The 26,572-nt window shown below is 50.2% G+C and overlaps 1 protein-coding gene across 1 annotated transcript in view; it reads right to left on the bottom strand.

Annotated features, from left to right (window-relative positions):
• LRRC1 (leucine rich repeat containing 1) overlaps positions 1-24,881 on the bottom strand; it is a 127,531-nt gene extending 102,650 nt beyond the window's left edge. Inside the window, exon 1 of the mRNA XM_036869705.1 lies at positions 24,539-24,881. Coding sequence (XP_036725600.1) covers positions 24,539-24,697 — 159 coding nt within the window. The 5' untranslated portion in view covers positions 24,698-24,881. The remainder of the gene's footprint in view (positions 1-24,538) is intronic.
• Positions 24,882-26,572: the final 1,691 nt, after the last annotated feature.

Genomic DNA, 26,572 nt, shown 5'->3' with positions numbered 1-26,572 from the left:
TCAAACTGTGATTTGTACACTCCAACATCTTGCCTTTTTCCTGTAATATTGCATCCTGAATCACCTCCTATGTCTCCAAATAGAGCATCTGGAATTCACCAACGTATGTGGGAACACCTCGTAGGGTGCCCTGGACCAATGGAGGGATGAGTTGAAGAGAAAACAGGGGGGGGGATTGGAAACTGGCGGAACAACTAGGTCAACTCAGAGATGGCTGGCCGGTGGGCATGTCATCCAACTGCAGGAGTGACCACAGCACACCAGTCAGGCTTCACACTGCGCAGTGCTGTAACGAATGAGTATAAGACACGGATGTTCCTCCACAGGGAGCCTACGACGTGCAAAGCTCCATTCTAGATGCTTGCCATGCGTGGACTCACAGCACCCTTATTTATAACAAGCCTGGGAGAGACAGAGGTTTCCATTTCATACCAAGGGTAGCGTATAGGATGGAAGTTCACAGGCCTGAGTAATCTGCTGAAGGTCAGACAACCAGCAAACAGCTGAAATCTAAGTTCAGCCCCCAGCTCCACCTTCTTTCCATTTGATGACACATTTTTCTTTCATTTTCAGGGTCCCTGAAACTAGCTGGTAAGTTGTTAGAAAATCCGGTGGAAAAAAGATCTCTCGAAAGGCAGCTACAGTAGAGCTAATGTGCTGATCTAATGAGATTAAATTTAGCCCCAAGAAATGTGAAGTCTTGCATTCGGATCCATTAAAAACTAAAATCCTGTACAGAATTATGGAGACTCAGCCTGAAAGAAGCAACATGCATGAGCAAGACTTGGGGATGGTGTTAACCAAGCATTTTATAACCCAAACTATACATATTAACTAAGCCATAAACACAATACTAGGGACTTCCCTCGTGGTCCAGTGAGTAAGACTCCACGCTCCCAGTGCAGGGGGCTCGGGTTCTACCCCTGGTCAGGGAACTAGATATCGCATGCATGCCGCAACTAAAAAGATCCCGCATGCCGCAATGAAGATCCCGCGTGCCGCAACTAAGACCCAACGCAGCCAGAATAAATAAAATTAAAAAATAAATATTTTTTAAAAACGTTTCAAAAAATAAACACAATACAAATTCAATAGTTAGGAATGCACTGATATGCTCTCAGACTGCATTTATGAGCATGTTATGCCCAGAACGAGGAAAGCAGCCCTTCTCTGCGCTGGCTGGTAAATCTCACTTGGGCACCGTGTTTTAAAAAGGTCTCTGGTGAAATGCAACATCTCCTCTAGGAGCATAACGAGGCAAAATAAAGGAACTAGAAAGTTTAAATCGAAGACCAGATTCTATAGAAGGGGATGGGGAGAATCACGGCAGAGGGGATGCTGGTATATATCCCTTCACACACAGGCAGAGCCCCCACTGCCCACATCCCTTCCATCTGACATTTACACTACTTTGGTCCAGAGCAGAGGTTCTAGACTCCTTTACAGATGTCTGAGCAGATAAGGTACCTCCTCAACGAAAGACTCAATAATTTAGGGTCCCGCTGATAGCAATTCAGACTTTTTCCCAGGCCTTAATACACAGTCACTCAGGAAGCATGTAGGCACTTCTGTGAGGGCGGGGGAGGGACACGATGTCTTCAAGCACTTTCCAAGTCTCCCCTGAACGACACCTACCTCCCACTCTTCCCAGTTCTACCTGCCCCAAGCATAAAGCCAGGCAAGGCTAACAAGATAAATGTGAAAGGCCACAAAGGGATGTGTTGAGATGCAAACCCAGCGGAGACCCCCAAACCCCCTTTTTCTCCCCGACGCCTTTCCATTTGTTGCCTTCATCATCGGGTCACTATGCCACTTAACTCACCTTTCTGGCAAGACCCTCCAGTGACCATCGGACCCTCAATTATCTCTGGCTCTTCCACAGCCTCAGCAATTCTTTTTTCTGGTCCCACAGAGCTTTCATGCAGGCTCTGAGCATCTCCAGCCACTCAGCCCGCAGGGCAGGACCCACCACCTGCGGTGCTAGGGCAGTTAGCACTCCATGGGTGTCCCTGGGCTCTGCTCCCTGGGCTCCCTGGTGACTCGGACCCCAAAGGATAAAAGCACTCGTGAAATGAGATTAAGTGAGGATTTAAGTACCCACGGCCATTTCCTAGAAGTGAAAGGAAGGAGGTTTGGCAAATCACTTCAATGACCAGGACGCCTCCTATTCCAGGAAACATTCAGGGCATATTTTAAGAAGACGAAGAAAAAGAAATTTAATTTAGAAAGCGTTTTTTGACTTGACTCGCCCCTCCCCCATCTTTCTCCACGCTCGTAACATCACACGTAAACACACAGACACACAGCCACATGCAGAGTTTCTCATTATTTTGTAAAAAGGAGATACTGTACGATCTTCTCTGCATCTTTCTTTTCTTAGATAAAAATATATCAAGAAAGTTCCTCCATAACAACTACTTAATAAAGCGCTACCTCATCTTTGCAAGGACGGCAACGTAGCCGTGCTGTGTGCGCATCACAATTCATTCAATCATTTCCCTGACAAGCATTCACTTTATTTCCTTTTCCTTTTTTTTTTTCTGTTCCTTTTCCCTTTCTTTGGCCACCACAAAAATACATTAATAAAAATCCTTCAATCTCCATCCTGACACACTGGTATTTCTATTTTTAAAACAGAATGTCAGGGCTTCCCTGGTGGCGCAGTGGTTGAGAGTCTGCCTGCTAATGCAGGGGACACGGGTTCGAGCCCTGGTCTGGGAAGATCCCACATGCCACGGAGCAGCTGGGCCCGTGAGCCACAACTACTGAGCCTGCGCGTCTGGAGCCTGTGCCCCGCAACGGGAGGGGCCGCGATGGTGAAAGGCCCGCGCACCGCGATGAAGAGCGGTCCCCGCACCGCGATGAAGAGTGGCCCCCGCTTGCCGCAACTAGAGAAAGCCCTCGCACGAACCGAAGACCCAACACAGTCAAAAATAAAATAAAATAAATAAATATATTAAAAAAAAAAAAAAAAAAACAGAATGTCAGAGCTGGAATTGCTGGGCTGGGCTTCCAATTTTCATCGATAGTGCAGGAACAGCTTCCAGAAGGGCCCTATCACTCACATGTCCACCCCTGCCCTGCATCCCAAAGGCAGGTTGCTTAGAAGATAATTGGCATTGGTGTTTGTATATGCACAGACTACCTCTAGAAAGATACAAAGTAATAAAAGAGTGGCTTTCTCCTGCTGAAGGGAAGTGCAGGCCTGGGACTCAGGAAGGCGCACTGCTTTTTGCTTTTCGCTCTACACGTTTTTGGTGCTGTCTTAATGTTTTACCACGTCCATACACTACATATTCAAAATATAAAATGCTCTCTAAAATATCTCTAGACATTCCAAAAAAAAAATAAGTACTGACGGTAGAGCACTGGCCGTGTGTAATTCAATGGTGTGAACTTAAAATGCATGGAATTTCATTTCAACTTTAACATTTTTGAGTGCCTCCATTACTCTAGATTCTAGGGATACAAAAACTAAGGCAGCCCTTCCCTCAAGGAGCTCCGAGTCCAGTAGAGAGAAAGACATCCACAATGCCAGGTGGCAGCCAGGATGCTGGAGGGTGAAGGACGGCCCCCTGGGCTCCTTGGGGAGCTGGCTGGATGCCCTGCAGTGGAGCTCTAGACAATCACCACCTCTCACTGAAGTCAGGGACTCAAATCTTAGGTGCGATTATGGGGGACTTTCTTCTGCCTCGTTAAACATTTCTGCATTTGTCAAGGTTCCCAAAATGGGCATCAGTATCACTTCTGTAGTCAGAGGCAGGGGAAAAAATACTACCCCCCAAAATCAATTGCCAGCATCAAAAATATCAACCCAACTGAATTTTTTTAGCTTAAAAGTTGAAGCACTCATTAAAATTCTGGCTATCTTCTCTGTCTTACCATGAAACTAATGTGATGAAATGTTTGTAAAGAGGAAGAGAGCTGGGTTTTTAGCGAGCCCTCACACTGTTTCAGATCGTTTGGCACCTAGGAAAGCATTCACAAGATGCGTGAATCAGAAAGAACAGGAAAGAAGGGCTGGTACATATCCATCACCCTTCCCTTTAGTCCCCATGAGCTGACTTTCAAAGAAATATTTAGTTTACAAAGAATCCTAGAAAATTATTAAAATCTTGAATAAGGAACTTTAACATACTATTTAAATATTCTACGGAAATAAGCTATATTCAAAAGCATTGACTACAAATTTAGCTCTATTTTGATTTTGGTAACTCAAAATGAACACCAAAAAAAGGCTTTTGACTGATTGCTATAGGCGCCAGGCACTTAGAATTTCCACCTCCGTGATTTCTCTCTCCCCACGTGTTTCTTTTGCTTAAGATTCAAGAGCCTGTTGGGAGAGAGATGAAGGGGTTCGATTCCTAAAATACATTTGGATAGTCCATCAGGTAATGAATGCAGAAGTATTAGTATATAACAATCAGAGAACACAGACCCAACATCTATTTTGTCGTCCAAGCCTAAATTATACCGAATATAATTAGCAAGCCAAGAATGAGGAAATACACCAAACGAGAAACAAAAATGTGCCCTTTGATACCATGCTCACCGTAATTTGTATCCTCAAAATATCTAATGAACAGCCCAGTGACAAAGGCATTGAAGATTAAAGCCTCTTTTACTTAAAAACTGCTTCTGAGACTGGAATTACATCAGACACACCTTCATGCATTTGCCAAAAGAGCTCACGTTATGAAAGCCAAACTTTCAGTTAAGATTTTAAATGATTAGCGAGAAAAGAATGCGGAGTTATTCAAAAGTCACAAAGGGGAGATGGAAACTCAACGGCAACATGCTCGGGTCCTCGGCAAACCTGCTTCTATCCTAGATATGGGAAGGGTTTTGTTTTGACAGCAACCTGGGCCAAAACCAAGGCATTCTTTTTTGGGGCTAGCATTAAAAACCAATAAAAACAAAACATTTTGTAAAAGCTGGCCTGCCTGTCTTCCAGGAAGACCAAGGTCACGTTGGCTGAGACGAAGTTTCACGGAGACGGCTGTCTGTGCGTTGAGCCTGCTTCACTAGCCTGTGGACGCAGGGGAGGGAGAAGAGAACCCAGGTCTGTCCCTGAAAACTGGAGCCTGAGTTCCCTGCAGGCCCAGCAGGCAGAAGCCAGCTCTGACAGGCTGCAGAGTCCCCCTGGCAGGCCAGGACCACAGACAACTGTCACCATGTTTCAGGGACCTGGGGGGAGAGGACTGGGCCTGAGCCAGGTCTCAGATACAGCTCCTTGGGATCAGCTCAGCTGTGCGTGCATGTGTGTGTGTACATGCGTGTGTGCACACGTGCAAGCACGCGAGAGGAAGGGCCCAGTGGGAGAGCAGAATAGAAAACAAGAGAAGGGCACATCTCAAGCTGTGGCCACTAAGGGCCCCATGGCACACCTGGACCTACAGGCTGAGCCACAAACACCAGGGACAACAGGACAGGGGGCCCATCATCCGTGGGCCCCACAGAGGAAGGGACTCGAGGCCAGAGGAGAGAGCAGCTATCCACTCCCTCTGACAAATACACCAGAAGTTCAGAGTATGATGGAGACCCTTGACTTCCAACCCCAGGTGATGAGCACCATGGCACGTGCCAAGCAGAGCAGGTGCCCTGTGTATACAGACTGCACTCCTCACAACGCCCTCCCCAGATGGCATCACCAGCCTCACTTAAAGGACGAGAGAGAGTGGCATGGACATATATACACTATGTAAATGTAAAATAGATAGCTAGTGGGAAGCAACCGCATAGCACAGGGAGATCAGCTGGTGCTTTGTGACCACCTAGAGGGGTGGGATAGGGAGGGTGGGAGGGAGACACAAGAGGGAGGGGATATGGGGATATGTGTATACATATAGTTGATTCACTTTGTTATACAGCAGAAACTAACACAACATTGTAAAGCAGTTATACTCCAATAAAGATGTTAAAAAAAAAGTTAAACAAAACAAAAACAAACAAACAAAAAGGACGAGAGAACGAGGCTCAAAGATGGTGAAGTAACTTGGCGAGACCACGGAACCAGTACAGAGGAGGCCGGGCAGGAACCTGCCCCATTCGACCCAAAGCCCACCGCGCCCGTGCTTCTCAGGGTGTGGCTGCGGGACCCCCAGCACCACTCACCTGGGGCGCCCCCTCCCTGGGCACATAATGCATCAGAATCTCTGGAAATGCAGCTCCGGAATCCATAGGTTTCCAAAGAACTCCGCAGGTGCTTCTGATAAAGAACCAAGTCTGAACCCCTGTGGTGCCTGCCCGGGAGCAGCCAGAGGAGGCAGCCCGGTCCCCAGCGGACGCAGGAGAGGCGCGGCCGCAAGCCTGCTTCGTGCGTGTGCTGGTCACCAACCAACCGCGCCGGCGTGTGGCCACATGCACATCATTCTTTACAGTCCCCACTGAGGGAGCCCAGACCCCAGGGGCTCCCAACCTACAGCCTAGAGCCCAAAGGGCCCATGAAGACAGTAACACCGGTCTCAGAGTCCACTGCAGTATTTCAAAGGCCAAGAGAAATCATACCTTCGTTACCTGACTCCAGGTCTAAGTAAAATGTCTTTGGAAGAGGGAAAATTTAGCGGTTCATCACTTCACAAATACAATGTGTCTGGACTCAAAGCGTTCACAGCCAGGCTGAAAACGGAACAGAGAAGTGGCACAGACCCCAGGCAGGCGCCATTGCTCCAACGTCTGGGCACTTCCCCACTGGAGCCACCTCAGGGACCACCTTGGGGACCCTCCCCCCACCCAGCAAGACAGAAGACCTGGGTCAGTGCTTCAGGGAACTACGGTATTTCCCAGACAGATCCATAACCTTATTCTCTAGACTTGGTCCCAGCCTGTCCCAAACATCAAATGTCCCTTCAAAGGAACAAAGACCTGCAAACTCCAGGCATGGTCAAAGGTATGTGTGGGTGGCCTGAGGATAAACAGTGTTTTTGAAATTTGAGTAAAACCAGCAGGGTGATTAGAAGGGCAAACCATGCCTTTGGATGCACACGTGCCTACGTTACAGCTCATTCGCCAAGTTTGAAAACTAAGAAAATAGAATATAGAAGCTTACTGAATCAACACCCAAAAAAATTAATCTACACGTTGCTTTAGCCAACTAACTTGAGCCGAACTCTGTGAGAAAATGAACTGGGGAGAAAGTAAATATGGAAAGAAGAGATGGGCAAAAGGGTAAGGAAAGAAAATGCTGTAAGGAAGCAAAAGAGGAAAGACAAGTCAAGAAGCAAACTAGAAAAAAGGAAAAAGAAACAGGATTGCCAAAGAGGGACACTCCGTCCAGAGGAAAGGAGCAGGACTGCTCACACATTTTTATCAGGATCTGCAGTTCGCTTGAGCCAAAGGCTTCAGATTACTATCACCCCCCTATTAGCTCCCACTGGGAAACTAATTAGCTACTTAGGTCTTTATCTTTAAAACCTCCATCCTCCAAACAGAAGGAGATGCCCAGGAAGGTGTGGAGCTACCGAGACAGTGCGCTCCAGCTCACAGTCACCCCCCCCAACCCTGCAAAGCCCTAGTGTCTGCAGAGCAGAGGGGACGACAGGAGCCCAGCCAAACCCAACCTGTGCACTTGATACACGGTGTGGTTTTTAAATTGTTTAATAAGATGTCAACAATGAGAAATCAGGAGACTTCACATAGAAAATCTTGTTTTCCAGCAAAAGAAAAAACAAAGCACTGAGTGAGGCAGTAGCAGGAGGCCCTCATCCCCACCTTGGGTTGGTCAGGTGGGGGCATCCCCTCCAGATGGGGCGTGGGTGCCTCCTGCCCACGGGCCTGTCTCAGGCTAGACCTCCCCATCCCACACCCCCCACCTGCCCCTGCACAGCTGATCCTGAGACAGGCGAGCCTCGCAGCCCCCCGGCTTCCTTGAGGTTAGTGACCGCCACACCCTGGGCGTCACCATCCTCACCTGGTCACACCCTGGAATGCTGACCCCGCTCCGAGCTGCTTCCTGTCACTCACCTCGACTCCAATATTCCAGACCTGCCAGGACCTCACCCACAACCTCCACCTCTGCTTCTCCTGGACCCTCTCCCCTTGCGGAAGCCTCCCCCTCTCTCCACCGAAACAGCATCCCAAACCTTACGCATCAGAAACCTCAGGGGCCTCACACCCTCTCATCCTGCCGGCCTCCCCAGCAGGTGGACGGGGCACCCACACCCCACCCTCCTCTATCCCAGGCCAGTGGAGCTGAGCCTTCTGGAGGAAAACAGAACTACCCACGAAGGCCAACGGCACCCCCGGGAATTCACACCCACCCAGGAATGCCCTGAGCCCCCCCCCCGGCCCCCTCCTCCCTCACCTTGCAGGTGCCCCACCCCGTCCTCCACTGAGAATACTGAAGCCCCCAGCCCTGATCTTTTATTAACCACACGCACCCTTCCCCTCGGTCCTCAAATTCTGAGGGTGGTACCCAGTTCCTCAAGCTGAAAACTCAGCCGTTATCCTTGAGCCCAGACCCTCCAAGCCAGTCAGTCACCAAACCCTGCCCCCGTCTGCCTCCGAAGTATCCCCCCTGACCCTGCCCCTGTCCCGCTCCCCTGAAAATCCGCACACAAGCTGCCAACAGACTGAGCTGTCTCCACACAAGTCTGATCAGAGCCCCCGGGCTTACTGAAACTCCACTGATGATATGCCTCCACGACAAAATAAGGACCAGCCTCCTGAACCTGGCTTTCACAGCCACTCACAGCGGGGCTCCGTCTGTCCTGACCCCTCTCCTTAAAAATGTGGCTGGGGGCTTCCCTGGTGGCGCAGTGGTTGAGAATCTGCCTGCCAATGCAGGGGACACAGGTTCGAGACCTGGTCTGGGAAGATCCCACATGCCACGGAGCAACTAGGCCCGTGAGCCACAACTACTGAGCCTGTGCGTCTGGAGCCCGTGCTCCCAACAAGAGAGGCCGCGATAGTGAGAGGCCCGCGCACCGCGATGAAGAGTGGCTCCCGCTTGCCGCAACTAGAGAAAGCCCTCGCACAGAAACTAAGACCCAACACAGCCAAAAATAAATAAATAAATAAATAAATTTTTTTAAGAAATATAAACAAGGAGGCCTTTCAAAATAAATTAAAAAAAAAAAAATGTGGCTGGGTTGTGCACCCCTCCCTCCACCCCTAGGAAGCCTGTGCCACCAGCTCCACACACTCGGCACAATGTGCCCAGGTGTCAAATGCCACTGCTCACTTTTGCACGCCCAGTACCTAATAAATGCACTGGCCTTTCAGTGCACGTGAGCTGCGTGTTGATCTCAGGGCCCCCGGCCTGGCTCTGCCAAATGAGAACATGGCATGAAAAAGCAAGGCCTCTGGAGCCCCCGGACCTGGACTTCCCACCAGGTTGTTTCCCACATGGGTGACCTCAGGCAAGGGCTCAGCTTCTGTGTTCTCATCTGTAAAATGGGGCCTTTAAAAACCCTCCCACATAAGGCTGACCTGAGGACCGGGCAAATCTTGTGTACGTGCCTAGCTGTGCGTCTGAAACACAGTAGGCGGTCAGCAAAGAGCTCCACTGGGTGTTTTCAAAACCGTAGCTGAGGTTTCCCTCCGCTCTTCCAAGGCGAGGGCAGGCGGTCCAGCACGTGGGCAGACCTTCCGCACCACCTGGCCATCTCACTCCTCATCCACGCCTCTGCAAAGACACAGGCCTGAGCAGGACCAATGCTGTGTTCTCCCTGGACCCTGCGCCAGCAGGATGCGCTGCCTCAGCCCCAGCCTCCCACCCGAGTGCACAGCAAAGCCCCACCACACGCCCTGCTGGCTGCCGGCGGGTCCCTCCAGGGATGCCGGGCGCAGGCTGAACTTGACTGAGGCTGGGCTGCAGCACCGCCGGCCCCTCGGAGTAACTCACCACACTGTGGCACCACAGGGAAATGTCCGAGGGTTTATGTATCTCAGCTACCCCATAAAAAATTTTTTCAATGCAACAGACATTTTTTGAACATTTCCTGTGAATAAAGCACTGAGTTCCCCACTGCCTGAGACAGAGATGCATAAAACAAGTCCCTGATGACAAACCGAGAGAAACAAACAGATGCACAGCTAAGTCTAACCCTGAGGAACAGAAGGAGAGAGGTGAATCAAGAGGGACTGTGGCGGGGACATGGGGTCATGGGTATGGCTGCAGAGCTGGGAGGGCTTCTCAGAGGAGGCAGCATCTGCCCTGGAGAAGAGGCTTCTGAGCGGAGCGCACAGCGACCGACAGGCACGGAGGTCTGGAAGACACGAGACCACTGAGTCACAGAAATTTAACCATTAAAGACCACAGTCAGAAAGTACTAAAAAGTACTTAGCATGTTAGAATTTAACAACTTAGAAAATAAGTATATCTGGTAATTTAATCTTTATAATATCTTCTTGACTTATTTTTTTCTTCTCTCACAAATTTTCTCTCACGCATAGTGAGAAGGAAACCTAGGGAAAACATCGACATGTCCAAGCTCTTCTTTTTCTTAAGAATACCTTGGAACAGAAATCAATCCTGCCGGAGACTTTTCCTGAGCAGACGGTCCCTGTGTTTCTGGCAGAAGACACAGGGTTAAACTAGAGAGACGTCACAAAAGGAGGGCATCTGCAAGGGCCAGCAGGCAGGCACTGTCTCTGCCCCTCCTCCTTTCAGGAGCACTGCAGCCACACCCATCCCCACCCCGTATTCCTACTCCTCACCTTCCCTGCCTCCCTGCCTCCCACTAGAGGCCAGAAAAAGAGTCCAGGGTCCACCCGTGACTCTGCATATGCCCATCCCCAGGTGCCACCATACGAGGAGCTGCAGGTCACTCAGGAGTCCCCTCAGTGCCCGGCACTGCCGACCTGCTAAACCAACCCTAACTTTCCTTCGGGCCTCCTGACACGTGAGGGCCCTAAGTGCCTCTGTCACTTAAGGCATCTTAGGTTGAGATGTTTGTTACTTGCAGTCAAGAATATTCCAAAGGCGCTCCTGTTTCTTCAAGGCTGAAACCCTCTATGAGGGGAAATGACCAGTGAGCTGAAACCACAGAAGTTACCTGACTTACTTTGGACCTAAACCTGAATGTCGAAATCAAACATTTTAGAATATAGAAATTTTTAAAGACTATAGGGACTACACCTCACAAGCAATTACCCCCTGCTCTATTTGCCTGACAAAGACATCTTGAGACAGATTTTCTTTTTGAACAGTAAGTTCTAAAGAGGGGTGGGCATGGGTGAGGTTGAAGAGTGGGGGTAGGGCTTGCTTTCTCCTGGCCTCTGTGTAACTTCAGTGAATCACCACCGTTATCAGAGAGAACGTGACACTTTCCCCTACCGCCTCTTGCCATTATAGAACCAAGTTATCGCAAATCAAGGTAGGTGAATTACTGTCATATGCTACTAGGTAAGGTGCATCTCCTATAAGATGCATAGCTTCTATTAACCTAACCTTATTAGCGTCCATGTGTAGCAGTACTGGAATGTGTATACTTCCAGAAAGTACATTAGAACCTCTTTATGATTCTGACCTTTACAGTCAAGACTCATAACTTGCCTCATCTAATCACTTGATATCATGCTTTGAGAACAGAGATCAATAGTATAATAGCTGAATTATTGGCAGCAGAATTATAATGGAGACACTCCTAGGATAAAACCAGCGCTCATTTTCTCTCCTGAAGGTAAAAAAAATCCAGTCCCCAAAAATGGGTGCCACTAATCTTCTTTGAAAGATTATGCGTGAATAAGCACATTAATATTTGGTGACCTAATTTTTAAAATATTTCAGCTCAGTGCTCTTTTTCTTAACAATGCAAAAATAACCCAGGGGGCACAGGTGTCTCTGTCCCCTTTCCCAGAGTGGACGCAACCCCAGGCCCATCAGGTGGCTTTTGGTGCCAAAGACGTGGTCTCTGTGCATGTGACCTTGAGGAAAGAACGGTCCAGTGGTTAGGAATACTGGCTCTTGAACCAGACAGCCCCAGTGTGACCCCCAGCTCTGCTCGTACTAGCTGTGTGACTTTAGCAAGTTAAGTCATCTCTCCGTGTCCTGGTGTCCTCAAGAGGATAATAAAGCTATTTATGTTTGTTGTGAGAACTGAATGAGTTCATCATGGGAAGTGTTTAGGCAAAGCACAGCTCGGGGCACATTGCTCAAAAAAATGTCTGCTGTCTTTATTATAATTATCAATACCCAGGCTTCCACCCCTAAGTTCTGGGTCTCATAAACACTTCACCACACCCCAACTCAAGGACTTACCAGGTCCTATGCCACTATACTCCCTTTCCTGGTCCTCCCAAACCCCGTAAAGGCTCCGCCAGCGCCCCAGTTGAGAAACCCAAAAACGTACATCCAATACATCAGCAGGTCCTGTTGACTTTACCCCCAAGACAAATCTCATCACTCACTGCTACCACCCCGGTCCAAGTCCCCATCAGTTCTCCAGGTCTCTCTGCTCTGTGAACCCTTCCTCCCTCGAGACTAAACTCTCACCTGCCAGCAGAGTGAACTTTCTAAAACACAAATCAGATATCTATAGGCTTACGATCTGCCATACTTTCAATTGGTGAAAAAAAATCCAAACTCCTCACCGGGGTCTCTGAGCTCTGACATACATTAACCCCACCAACATCTTCACCTCATACCAGCCACACTGACCTTCGTTCTGCCCACAAACACCCCAGACTCATCCCGAGCCTTTGCAAGGAGCTCTGCACTGTTCACACAGCTGCCTCACCGCATCAGGGCAAGGGTCACCTCCTGGGAGAGGTATTCTCGGAGTAAACAGAAACCTCTCCATGGCTCTCAACCACATTTCCCCATTTGGTTTGCTTTATAGCTCTGATCACTATCTGAAATTCTTATTTGCTTATCCATTTACCAGCGGTCTCCCTTACCTGGAATGGAAGCTCCGTTAGGACAAGGCAAGATAGCCACCTTGCCAGACGGAAGGATGCCTGTAGCACAGCCGGCACTCAGTAAAGAGGCAGGGTGCATAGGGGAAGGGGGAGGGAGGGTCTGCCAGGACCCAGCAGAGATCGACCCCCCCAAACCCCCACTCCTGAATCACACTGCCTGAGAAGCCTGACACCAACATCTAGTCAGGAAAGCAAATTTCAGCAGAGGAGTAGAAGGCTGTAGCTTTTGATCCTAATATACTCCTCGAAAAGCCACCTCAGTCTGATTTTAACCCATAGCTATTCCTTAATCATCAGTCCCCAAATTAGGTTTCCCAAAATACAGTCTCTCGGGTGCTCAAATCAACCCAGAGTGAACTTTCAAACAACCGCCTCTGAACTCTGCTTGAGTTCATTTAAAAAGGAGACAAAAAGCCCCAGCCAAGTTGCCTATTTTACCTCACTGCTAAAAGCTGGGAGAATGCAAATGACACGGGGGAAAAAAATTCAGTGTTCAAAGGTTGTTGGTGTGTGTGTGTGTGTGTGTGTGTGTGTCTGTGTGTCTGTGTGTCTGTGTGTGTGTGTTTTAACCAAAGAAAATCTGCTGATCTTTTTCCCTTAATTGGTTCTGGGAATCAACAACTGACCACAGGAGGGTAAGCGTTTGGAACAGCTTCTCCTTATTATCAAATCCTTGATTATAATGATTAAGCCTGGACTTGTGGTTCTACTAAACCTCACTGAGCAACCTCACGGGTCACGTGCACAAGTGGGGACCACTCCCCTCAGGTTAGCACTGTGGCATCGAGTCATAAAATGTCATAAAATTAGCATCCAGGAAGGTCAGAACTCAAAGAGACCTTGAACATCACTAACACCACCTCTTCAAGACAAATAAGGAAACTGAGGCTCGAGAGATTATGTGAATTGCCCAAGGTCAGTGCTAGTGTCAGTCAGAGCACAGACACAAGCCCAGGGCTATCCAACTGCAAGACCAGTGCCACCACCATGACGCCATCCATACAAGCAAGGATGGCAGACAGCCCGGCTCTTCATGGAGTAATCGGTAAGCTCGACTTACAGTCTGCCCCCAACCCATTTCTAAATCCACTTGCCAAAAGGGCTGAAAACATCCCCAAGAATGCTGCTCGAATATGTCTTCAATGTCTGCTCTGTGACGCAGCAGGAAAGCAAAGAAGAAAAGGTGTGTTGTGGCTTCGATGGGGGACAGAGATCATTTCAAAGAGGTAACAGTAAGGACACAGGTGTCCCCAGAAACCAGAGAAGAGGGAAGGGAAGTGTTCCCAGAGGAACGTGATTGCCTGAGCTGTGTCCCACGGGATGACCAGCAGGGAGGCAGACAAAGAAGCCAACAAAGAGGAACTCCCAGGAGACAGAGCACAAAAATGAAGACTCTGAGGCATGAAAAGACTGGTAACCAAGGGCAGCTAAGTGCTGCTGAAACGCAAGGTTCAAGCAGGGAAGAGATGGGAGATAAGGTAGAAGAGCCAGGCTGTATCCTGCAGGCGAGGAGCCACTGCAGCAGGAAGTCACCCATCACATCTGTGTTTTAGAAAGATCTCTCCCGCCAAGAATTGAGACAGGATTTGAAGAAGACAGGACGAAGGAGTTTGAATCCTCTCTCACAAAACAGCCAAGAATGATGACAACAACCAGCAGATTTGACTGGGTGCTGTCTATGTAACAGACACTGTTCGCAGCACACATAGTAACCCATTTACTCTTCACACACATGAGGTGGGGTCTGTTAGTACCTTTTTACAGATGAGCAAACTGAGGCCCAGTGAGGCTCAGTTACTTGTCCCAGGTGTCACAGCTAAGGGGTCGATCTCCTAACCACGCTACACACTTTCCCGACAAGCAAGAGATCCAGGCCAGAAGCAACACATCAGTAGATGGGACGGAGGGAGAGGCTGACCGGCCCCCCACACCCTGCACGCTGCCCTGCCCTCCTGCTCCAGAAACCAAATCAACCCACATTAGGAATTCCGTGACACCAACCTCTCTGCCCGACTAAACAGCATAAGCCGCCTGAATGCAAGCATTAGATGTCAGTCTTCCAAAGAGCCGGAACGAATATCGGATTGACGGAAGCCCACCCAAGGGTCTTCCCAGGTCTCTGGGAAACAGCCCCAGTCGAGGAGAGAGGGGACAGAGATGACAGAACCCGTCTCCCCACCTATTTCTCCAGCCTCCAGAAAGAGCACAGGACCTGGAGCCAGGAGTGGGAGAGGACCGCCCACATGTTCATTTTGCTCTGATCCATCACTTTACCTCACTCGTCTTGCACTTCTTTAGCTGTAAGGTGGGTAGATGTCTCCTATCACTAGGCCTCCATCCAACTCGGATTTAAAAAATAATCATCTTTGACAAGCTAGCAACATCTACTGAAATTTGTAAAGTATGTACCCTTTCATCCTGTGATTATGCGCCTTGAACCCATGCAAAGAAACGTTTGCATATGTGTACAAAGTAATATGAACAAGAACATTCAATCTAGCGTAGTTCATCGCTGCGAAAATCTGGAACGATTTAGATGTCCAGCGATAGGAGAATGGTGAAATAAATAAATCATGGCATATCCTATATAAGGGAACCTACAGCACCAGCACTGATGTTAACATACATCTATACATACTGACACAGAAGACATCCAGGATACGGAGTTAAGTACAAAACAGCAAGTGGTGAAACAAGTTATATAGTAACTTATATAGAAGTAATTTATATAGGAGTCCTCTTTTCCTTTTAACAATGATAAATATATGGTGGTATGTGAAGAGGAAAAGTCTATAAAGATACGTTCTAAAATTGTTCATGTCTGGTATCACTTGGAGGGAATCAAGGAAAATGTCACATTTTTTATTCTTTGAATTCTTCTGTGCATCCAACACATAATAACAAGACAAAACAAGGCCACATCATAGTCAAATTCAGGCAGGTTGCACTAACAGCATGAGCCTCAGAGGCCTCAGCATCTTCCACATCAGGTCAGGCGGTCAGAGCCCAAGTCACAGTATCTTCTACATCAGGTCAGGCAGTCAGAGCCCAAGTCACAGTATCTTCCACATCAGGTCAGGCAGTCAGAGCCCAAGTCACAGTATCTTCTACATCAGGTCAGGCAGTCAGAGCCCAAGTCACAGTATCTTCCACATCAGGTCAGGCAGTCAGAGCCCAGGTCACAGTATCTTCTACATCAGGTCAGGCAGTCAGAGGCCAAGTCACAGTATCTTCTACATCAGGTCAGGCAGTCAGAGCCCAAGTCACAGTATCTTCTACATCAGGTCAGGCAGTCAGAGCCCAAGTCACAGTATCTTCCACATCAGGTCAGGCAGTCAGAGCCCAGGTCACAGTATCTTCTACATCAGGTCAGGCAGTCAGAGCCCAAGTCACAGTATCTTCCACATCAGGTCAGGCAGTCAGAGCCCAGGTCACAGTATCTTCCACATCAGGTCAGGCAGTCAGAGCACAAGTCACAGTATCTTCTACATCAGGTCAGGCAGTCAGAGCCCAGGTCACCTCCTCAGAGGTTTGGCAGCTCCTTTCCGGGCTTCACAGCTGCTCATCTGACTCAAGCTCCCCACGTCCACCACAAGTCAGCTGATAGTCCCTCCGACTATCTTTCCCCCAGAAGTGGGTGTGGATTGTGGAAAGAAAGGTGACCAGAGCGGTCAGGGTGGAGAGGCCACGCTATCCAGGAATCAGTCTGGAACACACTGCAATTAGGTGTACCACCTTCCACCCACCACATGACAAATCCATGCCTTGTGGTTCTCGGAAACAGAGATGCCAAATGTCTCCCAACTGAGTCAAATTCTCTGGAATCTAGAAGTTACAGCCTAGATAAGGAAATTCTTCCAAACAGTGATAAGCAAAAAAAAAAAAAAAATTAGTATTCCATCTTACTTCTAGAAATTCAAAGTATTTTACACTACAGGCACATACACATACACACACACACACTCGATTAGATCTTCTAAATTACCACATGCAATAGGAAATTACCATCCCTGTCCACTAAATAATACCCAAGAGAAAGTAAATGGACATCCAGCAGTTTCTCCTGTGCATTTACTAAGATCTGGCCCATGATCTCATCGCCCCTCATAACTATCCCATGAAGCGGAGGACAAACATCTAGCCCCGTGTTCCGGGGAAAATCCTAAAATAGGCAAACTTCCTTTAGACTTCTGTGAGCAAAGAGAGAAGCCTGCAGCCTCACTGGATCCACACCCAGAAGAGCCCAACGCCTCCGTTCATGGCTCGGCAAGACCATGGTTGGGATTTTTGTCATCGCTGCTGAGAAATGTTTACACTGCTATTTCTGACCCTCTTGTGTAAATATCAGCTATGCTTTACCCCCCAAATTTCAAGCCTGTGTAAAGGGTCCTTTTTAAGGAAATCCCAAGTACCCAAGTATCAGAGTTACAGAAGCTGCAATTTTTGGCAGAGAGGATAACGCTCCAGAAGCTGTGAGGAGGGGCCGAAGTGGCCCCTTCTCTCTGGAAGCCCCTGGGAAGAGGGGAGGCGGGCTGGGGAAATGGGTTCATTTTTCTGTTACCAGCATGACTCAACTTTCTCAACTCTAGGAAAGGTTTATTAAGTGAATAGTTTTACTTTTTCTCAAAGAATTGAGCAATTTTTTTTGAAAGATTTCAGCAACGAGTTGACTTCAAGTGACTCTGGAAATCAAAAGGCTCCAAGCATCAGTGTTTTAAAGCATCAGCAGAGGACAGAGGAAACTGAGGTCCGTGGTCCGGTACACACATAGCACATACTCATGTTACTTGGGAAAAAAGAACCCACAGGATCTCCAGTGTTACTATGGCTGCAATTTTATCAACTTGATGACCCAATTCAACTGAAACCAAAAAAAAAAAACAAACTCTTCCCACCCCCAGCACCTCTGGCTGTCCATCTCTCTCCTAAGCCAATGCCTACATACACAGCTTAGCGAGCAATTTACAAGTTCAATGCCGACATGCCCCACAATCGCGGAAAATGTATCCACAACAAGGAGGTAAACGCTTTGTGTTTAGTGTACCCCGAGCCCTGATGAAGGGCCTCAGGCAGTCAGCACAACACGGCAGGGGGAAGAGGAGAAACGGTGCTGGACCAGAGGGCAGGAAACCCCCCGCCTGAACGTCCTTGATGACATGATCCATCCCACCTTGCCCACCCCACAGGTGCCGAATGGTTTCCTCCCACCCAGACCACCACAGCGGCTCCTGACAGCATCCTCTGCTCATCCCAGGACCACCTTCCCAGAAGAGAGGTCCACCTGTGCGGCGCCTCTCCTGACACACCGTCCAGACCCGGCCTGGCCCCTCTCCAGTCCCGCGACCACTTGGGCAGCCTTGCTCGAGCCACCTGGCAAGGACGGGCTTTGGCGACCACAACAGGTTTTTCCTTCCTTCTAACGTGAATGTCACCCCCTCTGAAGTCTTCCCTCAGCTCCCCAAAGAGGGAGATGCCTCAGAGCTGTCACAGGGCCAGGCCCCGTCCCCAGGGGCAAGTGACACGGAGCTGGAGGCACGCCCTGGCTCCACAGCTGACCTTGGCCAAGTTCCTTACACGAGCCTCCGAAACAACTCCCTAAGTAAGTCTCGGTGCCCACACTGGCAAAACTGGAATTATAAGGGCTAAAGTGAGTGGTGATTCCATTTAAGGGAAATAATTTCTAGAGAGAACTTAACGCAATGTTTGGAGCTCGGTAAAATCTCAGAAAGTGGCATCTTGTAGAATATTATTAATAAGTAGCAGATGCTCAAAGTTAATCAAAGACACTCCAATGTCCACTAACCTGGGGCAAATGACATCTTCCCCAGGCCTCAGTTTCCTCACCTGTAAAGTGGGGGTCGGGGAGAGAGGGAGCAGGAGATGAGGGAGGGGCACTGGACTAACACGGAACAGAACAGGAAAACAACCAAGAGCTAAACTGTGTAACAGCAGCAGGCTCTCTGAGAAAGCAGAACTGAAGTTAGTTTCCCTAACTTAAGAAACGTGCAGGTCACGGCTCTAAGGGGCAAGTGCTCTCTTGGACGCCCTTCCTCCTGGGCTTTGCCTTAAATTATTTTCATTATAATGCTACTTAAGTCTGTCCAAATATAAAGCTTCATATGCTTTAGCCCTTATAAAACTGTAAGGTGAGACAATGTAAAACTTGGATAAAAACCAATAAAAGAGCTCAGCTTTCACTGAACATGACGTATGACAATGATGCAATTTTGTTCCGTGTGCTCGAACGCTCACAGTGTGTTAAGTACAAGACTACCTGGAGCGAGTTCCTGGCAACTCTGTGTGGCTCTACCACCGCGGGGCTGGGATCCCCTCAGCCAGCCAGCCAGCCACCGCTCTTCTCTAACGGACTGTCGTGAAACCTTTGTTCATGAACTTCCAGCCCTCATCTGACCCAAAAACACAATTTCTGTGATAAGTCCATATCTGTCCTTTCCCCTTCGCTACAGACAATCAAAGGGGTGCGCAATCTAACACTGGCAGGAAATCTTTATGACGTGCCTCATTTGGAAGGTCATCTAGATGTTACAGAATCTATGATTTTTTTAATTATTATTGAAAAGAATATTAAAAATTTACTTTTGGTTTTAAAAAATAACTTGCAAATTCCCAGGAAAATGTCTTTAAACTCTAGTTTAAAACACATTGTTTCCTCAAAAATCAAGAAAATATTATATTTTGGTGAAAGAATTGGGGAACCGTATAAATATTATAAATTTGTTATATGGGGAAAAAAACATTGTTTCCTAATAAAAGCGTCTTGCCATAGTCTCCAGAAAGACCTTAGACGTCGCAGACCTAACTGTAAGTGCTCTGCGTGCATTCTCTCTTCAATCCCAGGAACCACCGTATAAAGTAGGTGCTACTGTGACACGTGAGGAAACCGAGGCTTGAAGAAAGAATGAAAGTGATGGAGCAGCACCTGAACTGATGCCAGCAGCCTTGCCCCCTGCTCCTTCCAGACCAGCCCTGAGAGCCTCTGCAGAGGACGGCCAGCCACGCACAGCAGGGATCCAGGGGAAACCAGCTGGGGGAGAGAGAGACGCAGAGGGAAGGTGGCATTCTCAAGGAAGAAATGACAGGACCTAGTGACAGGAGGGACGGAGACAAGAATGTAAGTCCCTGAACCTGTGAGCCAGGAAGAACGGCTGGCCCGGCCTCCAGAAATGGAACTGCTGGGGAGAGAAGCCAGTGCAGGGGGCCAGACCTAAACTGAAACACGGTGGGTTTAAGACAAAAGGGACTTATTCCAAGTGGGGATGGATATCCTCTCAACAGATCACAGGTGAAGAAGTTGAAGTCTCGTTACACAGGAATTATGTTTATAATGCATGAAGATTATTTCAAAAAGACAAGGCGGTCAAAAGTGTCCAGCACAGGGGCTTCCCTGGTGGTGCAGTGGTTGAGAGTCTGCCTGCCGATGCAGGGGACACGGGTTCGAGCCCTGGTCTGGGAGGATCCCACGTGCTGCGGAGCAACTGGGCCCATGAGCCACAATCACTGAGCCTGCGCGTCTGGAGCCTGTGCTCCGCAGCAAGAGAGGCTGCGATAGTGAGAGGCCCGCGCACCGCGATGAAGAGTGGCCCCCGCTTGCCACAAGTAGAGAAAGCCCTCGCACAGAAACGAAGACCCAACACAGCCATAAATAAATAAAAATTAAAAAAAAAAAAAGTGTCCAGCACAAGGGAATTCCCTGGTGGTCCAGAGGTTAGGATTTGGTGCTTTCACTGCCGGGGGCCCAGATTCAATCCCTGGTTGGGGAACTAAGATCCCACAAGCCTCACACATGGCCGAAATAAAAAAGCGTCCAGCATAGAAGAGATGGAGAACAAAGACAGGCAGGACAGGACCACTGAATTCTGAACATCTGTGTCTTTACTAATTCCAATAGACCAGTGCACAGTACAAGTCAGGTGTGGGACAGGCAATCACGATGGCGAAGAAACAGGGCTGTCTCCCCGTGACAGCACGTAAGGACTCATCCAGGCAACAGGCATGCCCACTGTGTCCCAGATACTGTCCTAGGTTCAGCCACAGACAAAAACCCCCCTGCTGGCATGGAGCTTAAGTTCTGGCTGAGGAGACAAAGAACGAGCAAGCAAGGACACAGTCTGGAATCAGGGGGTGATGAACGTTCTAAGGGCTAGGGAAAAAAAAAAAGCAGGATACGAGAAAGAAGGAAGGGCAGGGGCAGGTATCTGAGATAATGTCATCTGGCAATCACGGAAGGACTGACTGAACTCTAAGAGGAGGTGACAGGATGAAACTCAACTTTTTAACCTAGAGAGGCTTGAGAGCATTCACTCCAAGTGTCTGCTGCCTAGTAGACCAGGCCCTGCAATGGTCTAGAGAGACCACAGCAAACACATGTTTGAAGGTATCTGAGCATAGTGCACATTGAGGGGAAAACTGATGTCATCAGGAACACAGAGAGGAAGGCAGGAGAGGAAGACAAAACAACCGCACCAAGTGGATGACCTTCACTTCTGAAGACCTGGATTATTCTCTGACTCCATTAGAGAAAGACAGATGCTGGAGCAGTGATGAGCTTCAAGGGACGAGAAAGCAGCAGAGGAGAAAGATCTGCATCAGACTCAGCAGCCTTCATTCAACAGATAAACAGGGGTTTACTCAGCAGGACCCACTGGACGCCGAGCTCGTGCTCCCAAGGGGGCACCTCGAGGTGTCTCTGTTAACACACACCCCAAAGGGATGGGGCTGGGGGAGGGGACCAGCTGGAGGATGGGAAGGGGTGGTGAGGCCAAAGGTGAGGGCTCTAAGTCCCCTGCAGCCATGAGAGGCTCACAGGGTGGGGCCACTGCTGAGGACGGTGATGCGGGTTCAGCAAAAGGTCGGCAGATTAGGTCAGTAACCACAGTGGCGTCTGATAACTGCAGTGCCGCTCCAACCACACCCACCACACCTGTACTAAAGTCACTGTCTCCCCACAAAGCTGCTGATTAAACCTTCTTTAATCTCTGTATCCCCCACAACTAGCAAATCCCGGAGGGTCAATAAAGGCTCTACTGAGGCCAAGCTTTCATGACAGGGGTAAACCAGGAGGGGCTAAACAACTGAGGGTCTGATGGAGGTGAGAAGCCCAATAGTCCAGATTCCTGCTCAGTTGGCAGATGCATGAAAGGGGAGAGCTGGGGGGGGGGGGGGGGCGGGCAGGGGCCGGCCATAGCAACTGCATCACACCAGCTGGACAGCCCTGAAAGTCACTTCAATCCTGAGTCTCAATGTGGAAAACAAGGGGATTGGAGCAAATCAGAGGCTGCAGACTTTCAGGGAGAGGAGATGCTTTTCTCAGTGCTGAAGGCTGGGGAGCATGTGTACTTTTGCTATTGGGGTTGGGGGATGCAGGCCTCCCCTTTGGCTGCAAATGAATCGCGGAGACGAGAACATAATGCAGGTATGGCCACCACCACGAGGACCTTGGAGGTTTGTCCGCAGAAGAGGCCCACTGGTGACGTGGCAGGTAAGAAGACAGGGGCTGGGGGAGGGGGCCAGGACTGCAGTGAGCAGCGGTAATGAGTTATGCAGAACTCAGACGGGAGACAACGGATGCCCAAGCAAAGACTGTGAATGAAACATCCGTGTTTTGAAGGCGGTTGCTGGAGTCTGGCTTGTACACACCCAGGCACACAAAAAGTCAGGGAGAAAGAGATTTTACACAACTTGAAAACTATGAAACTACTTTAAGAGCTGTAAGAGCAATTACCCATATGCAAGACCACTTCTAGCCTTTGAAAAGCTTGTTTATTACCATATTTACTGAGGGTTATCAGACTGTATTTTGAGCTTCTGAGAAGTTTCCATTTAGAATCAGTAGAAATACCTGACACATCCAAACCCCACAATTTCCCATACCAAGCTGAATCCCCCAACATTACAGAAAAACCCACAAACTTTGCAGAAGGGAGTGAAAAGCCAATCCAGTCACAGGAAATCTTCCAGCTCTACAAAAGAAAACAAACAAACAAAAACACCACAAAGAGCACTGAAACATTTCTAGTCCAACAGCTTTTCACTCAAGCTTTAATAACTTCATGCTGAAGCCCTTGAAAAGTATTAAATTACATACAGTATTCTATATTCCTGGCAGTAGCAATGCCTAAAACTTATTATAACTTAAAGCAGTAAGTGAGCTCATGACTTTTAAGTCAAATTTAAGGAAGCTAAACGCCAGATAAAACCATGTGTTTGAAAATGCCCGCAAAATAATAAATGCCGGAGGGAACTGGATGGCTTTTCTGCTTCTAAGCTAAATAAAGCCTGGGGGGCTTTGCAAAGATCCTAGTGAGGATAATCACCGCCCCCCCCCCCGCATTGCACACAGCAAACCATCCAATCAATTCTACGCAGACCAAGGAAAGTTAATCCAAGAAGAATAACAACACTTGAAATGTTGAGAAAAACACAGTTCTGCTGTTTAAAACACTCTATCGGGCTGGAGGACAAATCGGGTCATTCTAACATGCCAGAACATTTGACTCGTTAGCGTTTCTGTGACCACGTCTTGGCTTTGCGTTAACAAAGGGTCCAGCAAGACGTCTGAGTTCCAACGCTCGGGCCTTCAGGTCCTCTCTCGCCTGCCAGCAGCCTCCCTACTTCCTGCACACCTTCGGATTAACTGCCCCGACTTCCTGCACAGCCCTAGATTTGGGCTACCTTCCTCCTTCAGGCTTACTCAAACTAAGTTCCCCGGGCAAGCTCGAAGGGTAAAAGTTCGCAGTCCCCGACCCTCCATTAAAGCACAATCAGCATGTGTCGCTTGACAAGTCTGGCCGCGGCAGGGTGATTAATTTACATAAACAACTCGGAAGAGGTAACTCATCACTGCAAGGGCAGAAGTCAGCAGGCTGAACCTGGCCGCTCTGGGAGCGGCGGCTGCAAGGCTGGCCCACCCGGCAGAGCCTCTGCTGACGTTCACCGCGGCTCCTTCCACGCAACAGGTCCACGCAGGCAGGGCACCAGGGCACTTGCCCACAGCTCCGCGGGCGCAGCCCGCCTCCTGCCCCGCCCCCCACGGCCGGTCCCGGAGCCCGGGCAGCTACGGCTCTTCCCGGCACGGCCCACCCGCGATAAGGCCCGGAGCACATTCTTCGGAAGATGCCGAGATAGCGCGGCTTGCTAGCGCGCTGCCCACCTCCTCCCGGCCCAGTCCAGGCCGAAGGGAAAAGGCGCCCCGGCCAGCGATCGGGGAATGCGAGACAAGGAGACCGCCCCGAGAGCCGAATGCCGCGCTCGGTCCTTCCAGCCGGGAACGGCCCCGGCCACCTGGCTCCTCACCTGCCCGGTCACAAGTGGCGGGCGCTAGTACCTAGATATGTATATAAACTACATATCGGCACAGAACGTTTTCCCAACTGCACAAGCTACAGCGACTACTCAGAAAATAGCAAGTCGCTTTGTATAGAAAGAAAAGGAACTTTTCGGGAGGGGGAGGGGGAGGAGTATGGGAGGAAGAAGCAGGTGAATGAACATAGACGTGGTTCCCGCGGGACCTGCCTGCCGGGTCCCGAGGTGGAAGAGGGGGCGAGAGGGGAGGGGAGGGGAGAGGAGGGGACGGGGTGGGGGGAAGAGGAGGGGGCGAGGCTGGCGGGTCCCGGCCGCGCTCCCGCAGCGCGGCGCGCAGGTGAGGCTGGACACTCACCTCCGGCAGCTCGCGGAGCTGGTTGGCGTCCAGCAGCAGCTCCTCCAGGCTGCGGGCGTAGCGGTAGATCTCCTCGGGGACGTAGACCAGCGAGCAGTGGCGCTTGTCGATGGTCTCCACATGACGGTTGCACCGCCACAGGGGGATGCAGTGGAACATCGCCGCCCGCCGCCGGGTCCCGAGCCGCGGAGACCCAGGCTCCCCGCCCGCTCCGCCCGCCCGGCGGCTGCGCTCCGCCCGCCGCCCACCCCGCGCTCGTTGGCCCCAGTGCTCGCTCACACCTCGCGCCGGGCTCCACGCTCCCAAAAGCGCCCAGGAACCTCGGGCGAGAGCAACCCCCCCCAGCCCCGCGCCCCCGCCCGCCCGCCGCTGCGCCCCTCCCACCCTCCGGCCGCGCCGCAGCCGCCAGCGCCGCGCTGAGCTTCCTACTCGCCGCCGCCGCACGACTGAGCATGCGCGCCAGTGGGCTCGCGCCCAGGGCGGCTCCCGCCCGAGGGATGCTCCGCTCCGGGTTTTCGCGGCGACCTGGATCCGGAGGGTCGGGGTAGCAGCGGTCAGGCGCTCGCGGTCCCCCTACTCAGGCTGGGACCCAGGGAGTGTCGCGGCATCGGAGGGAGCTCCTCTGAAGGAGCCCGGGGCAAAGAGGAGGCAGGGGCGAAGCAGCCCGGGGGGAGCAGAATAACTTTGTTTTTACTTTTACTTAACTCGCTCTCCTCGCTCCCCTTCCCCAAAACCACTTTCCCTTCCGGGGTCAGGCGGGACCGCCCCGAAGCGTACCTTGCGCGCCGTGGGCGGCCGGAGTCCCAAGGTTCCGTGTGGTTTTGAGGTGCCTCCACCGCCCTGGCTGCGACTTTCTTGGCCACTTGCGAGCGCGCTGCTCCAACACCCCCCGAAGTGAGCGGGCTGCCCCCGGCCCCGCACGGCACCCCGGCCCCTGCCCTGCCCCTGGTCCTCGGGCACCGCCTGCAGGCTGTGTAGCATCCTCAGTAATCACCGTCTCTGTACACAGTAATAGGAGATCCCTCTCCGCAAACCACCAGCATAGGCGTCAGAGAGTCTGCGAGATTCTCACAGATGTGGATGCACCCCATCAGAAGCCCACATACAAAAACGAGCTGGCAAAGATTAGTTTCTGAGCCCGTTCCAGCCTGGCCAGATGTTGGTCCCTGGCGACTAGCCTGGACAGGTGAGGGGGGAGGAGCGGGAGAGGTGGGACAGGTCGCGTGGGGGCTGCCAGCTAAGCATCCTCCATCCGGCTCCTGCGTTTCTGCACCAACACCCAGTCTCTTGCAAACGGTAGATTGCAGCCCAAGCAGTAGCTGGGGAGGACCCAGGAGGCTCACTACTGGGTGATAATGACCATTCCCTTGCCCCTGATTCGTATCAAGGGACTAGGACCAGAACCCTGAACTGACCCTCTTCCTATCTCCAAATAACCGAACTGGCTCCTTCGCAAAGGGCTGCTGACCAGGTGAAAACCAATCACATTTATGGATTGTTTTTTCGGGGTCTACTCTGACCCCCCCACCTGGCCACCTTCTGTCCTCACACCTTCTGCTTCAAGTGAACTGGGCCTGTGACCTCTGAGTAGACACCACCCAGGCTCTTCCACCCCCACTACTGCCCCCAAACTGCTAAAATCTGGAGCCATGAATCCACGTTTCTGCAGAAGACTGAAAGCTGAGTGTGCTCCGTGGCCAAAGCAAATCTGGGTCTGAAACTAGTTTTTGCAAGGCATATGTGGTCTCAGTTCCAACCGTGCACCAGACAGTTTTCCTGGGGTGAGTGGGGAGGGGAACATTTCATCATTTCAACTCTACTAGGACAGCTTTTCACTTCCCAGTGGGTGAGGATGGGTCCAAGTACCATTGCCTTGTCTGTTTCTACCCTAGCATTATCACCTTAACTCTAATTCAAATCAATCCCTAAACTCCACTGCCCTACCCACTCCACCTTGTCTTTTGTTTGTCCTGGCTTGATTCCTACATTCTCAAGGGAGGTTACCCGGACTTTGAACCTTAGTCACTCTTCCTT

Source organism: Balaenoptera musculus, chromosome 11 (genome assembly GCF_009873245.2).
Source record: "Balaenoptera musculus isolate JJ_BM4_2016_0621 chromosome 11, mBalMus1.pri.v3, whole genome shotgun sequence".
Classification (NCBI taxonomy): Eukaryota; Metazoa; Chordata; class Mammalia; order Artiodactyla; family Balaenopteridae; genus Balaenoptera; species Balaenoptera musculus.
Note: the sequence above shows the minus strand (reverse complement) of the source record. Positions and strands in the feature narration are given on the sequence as shown.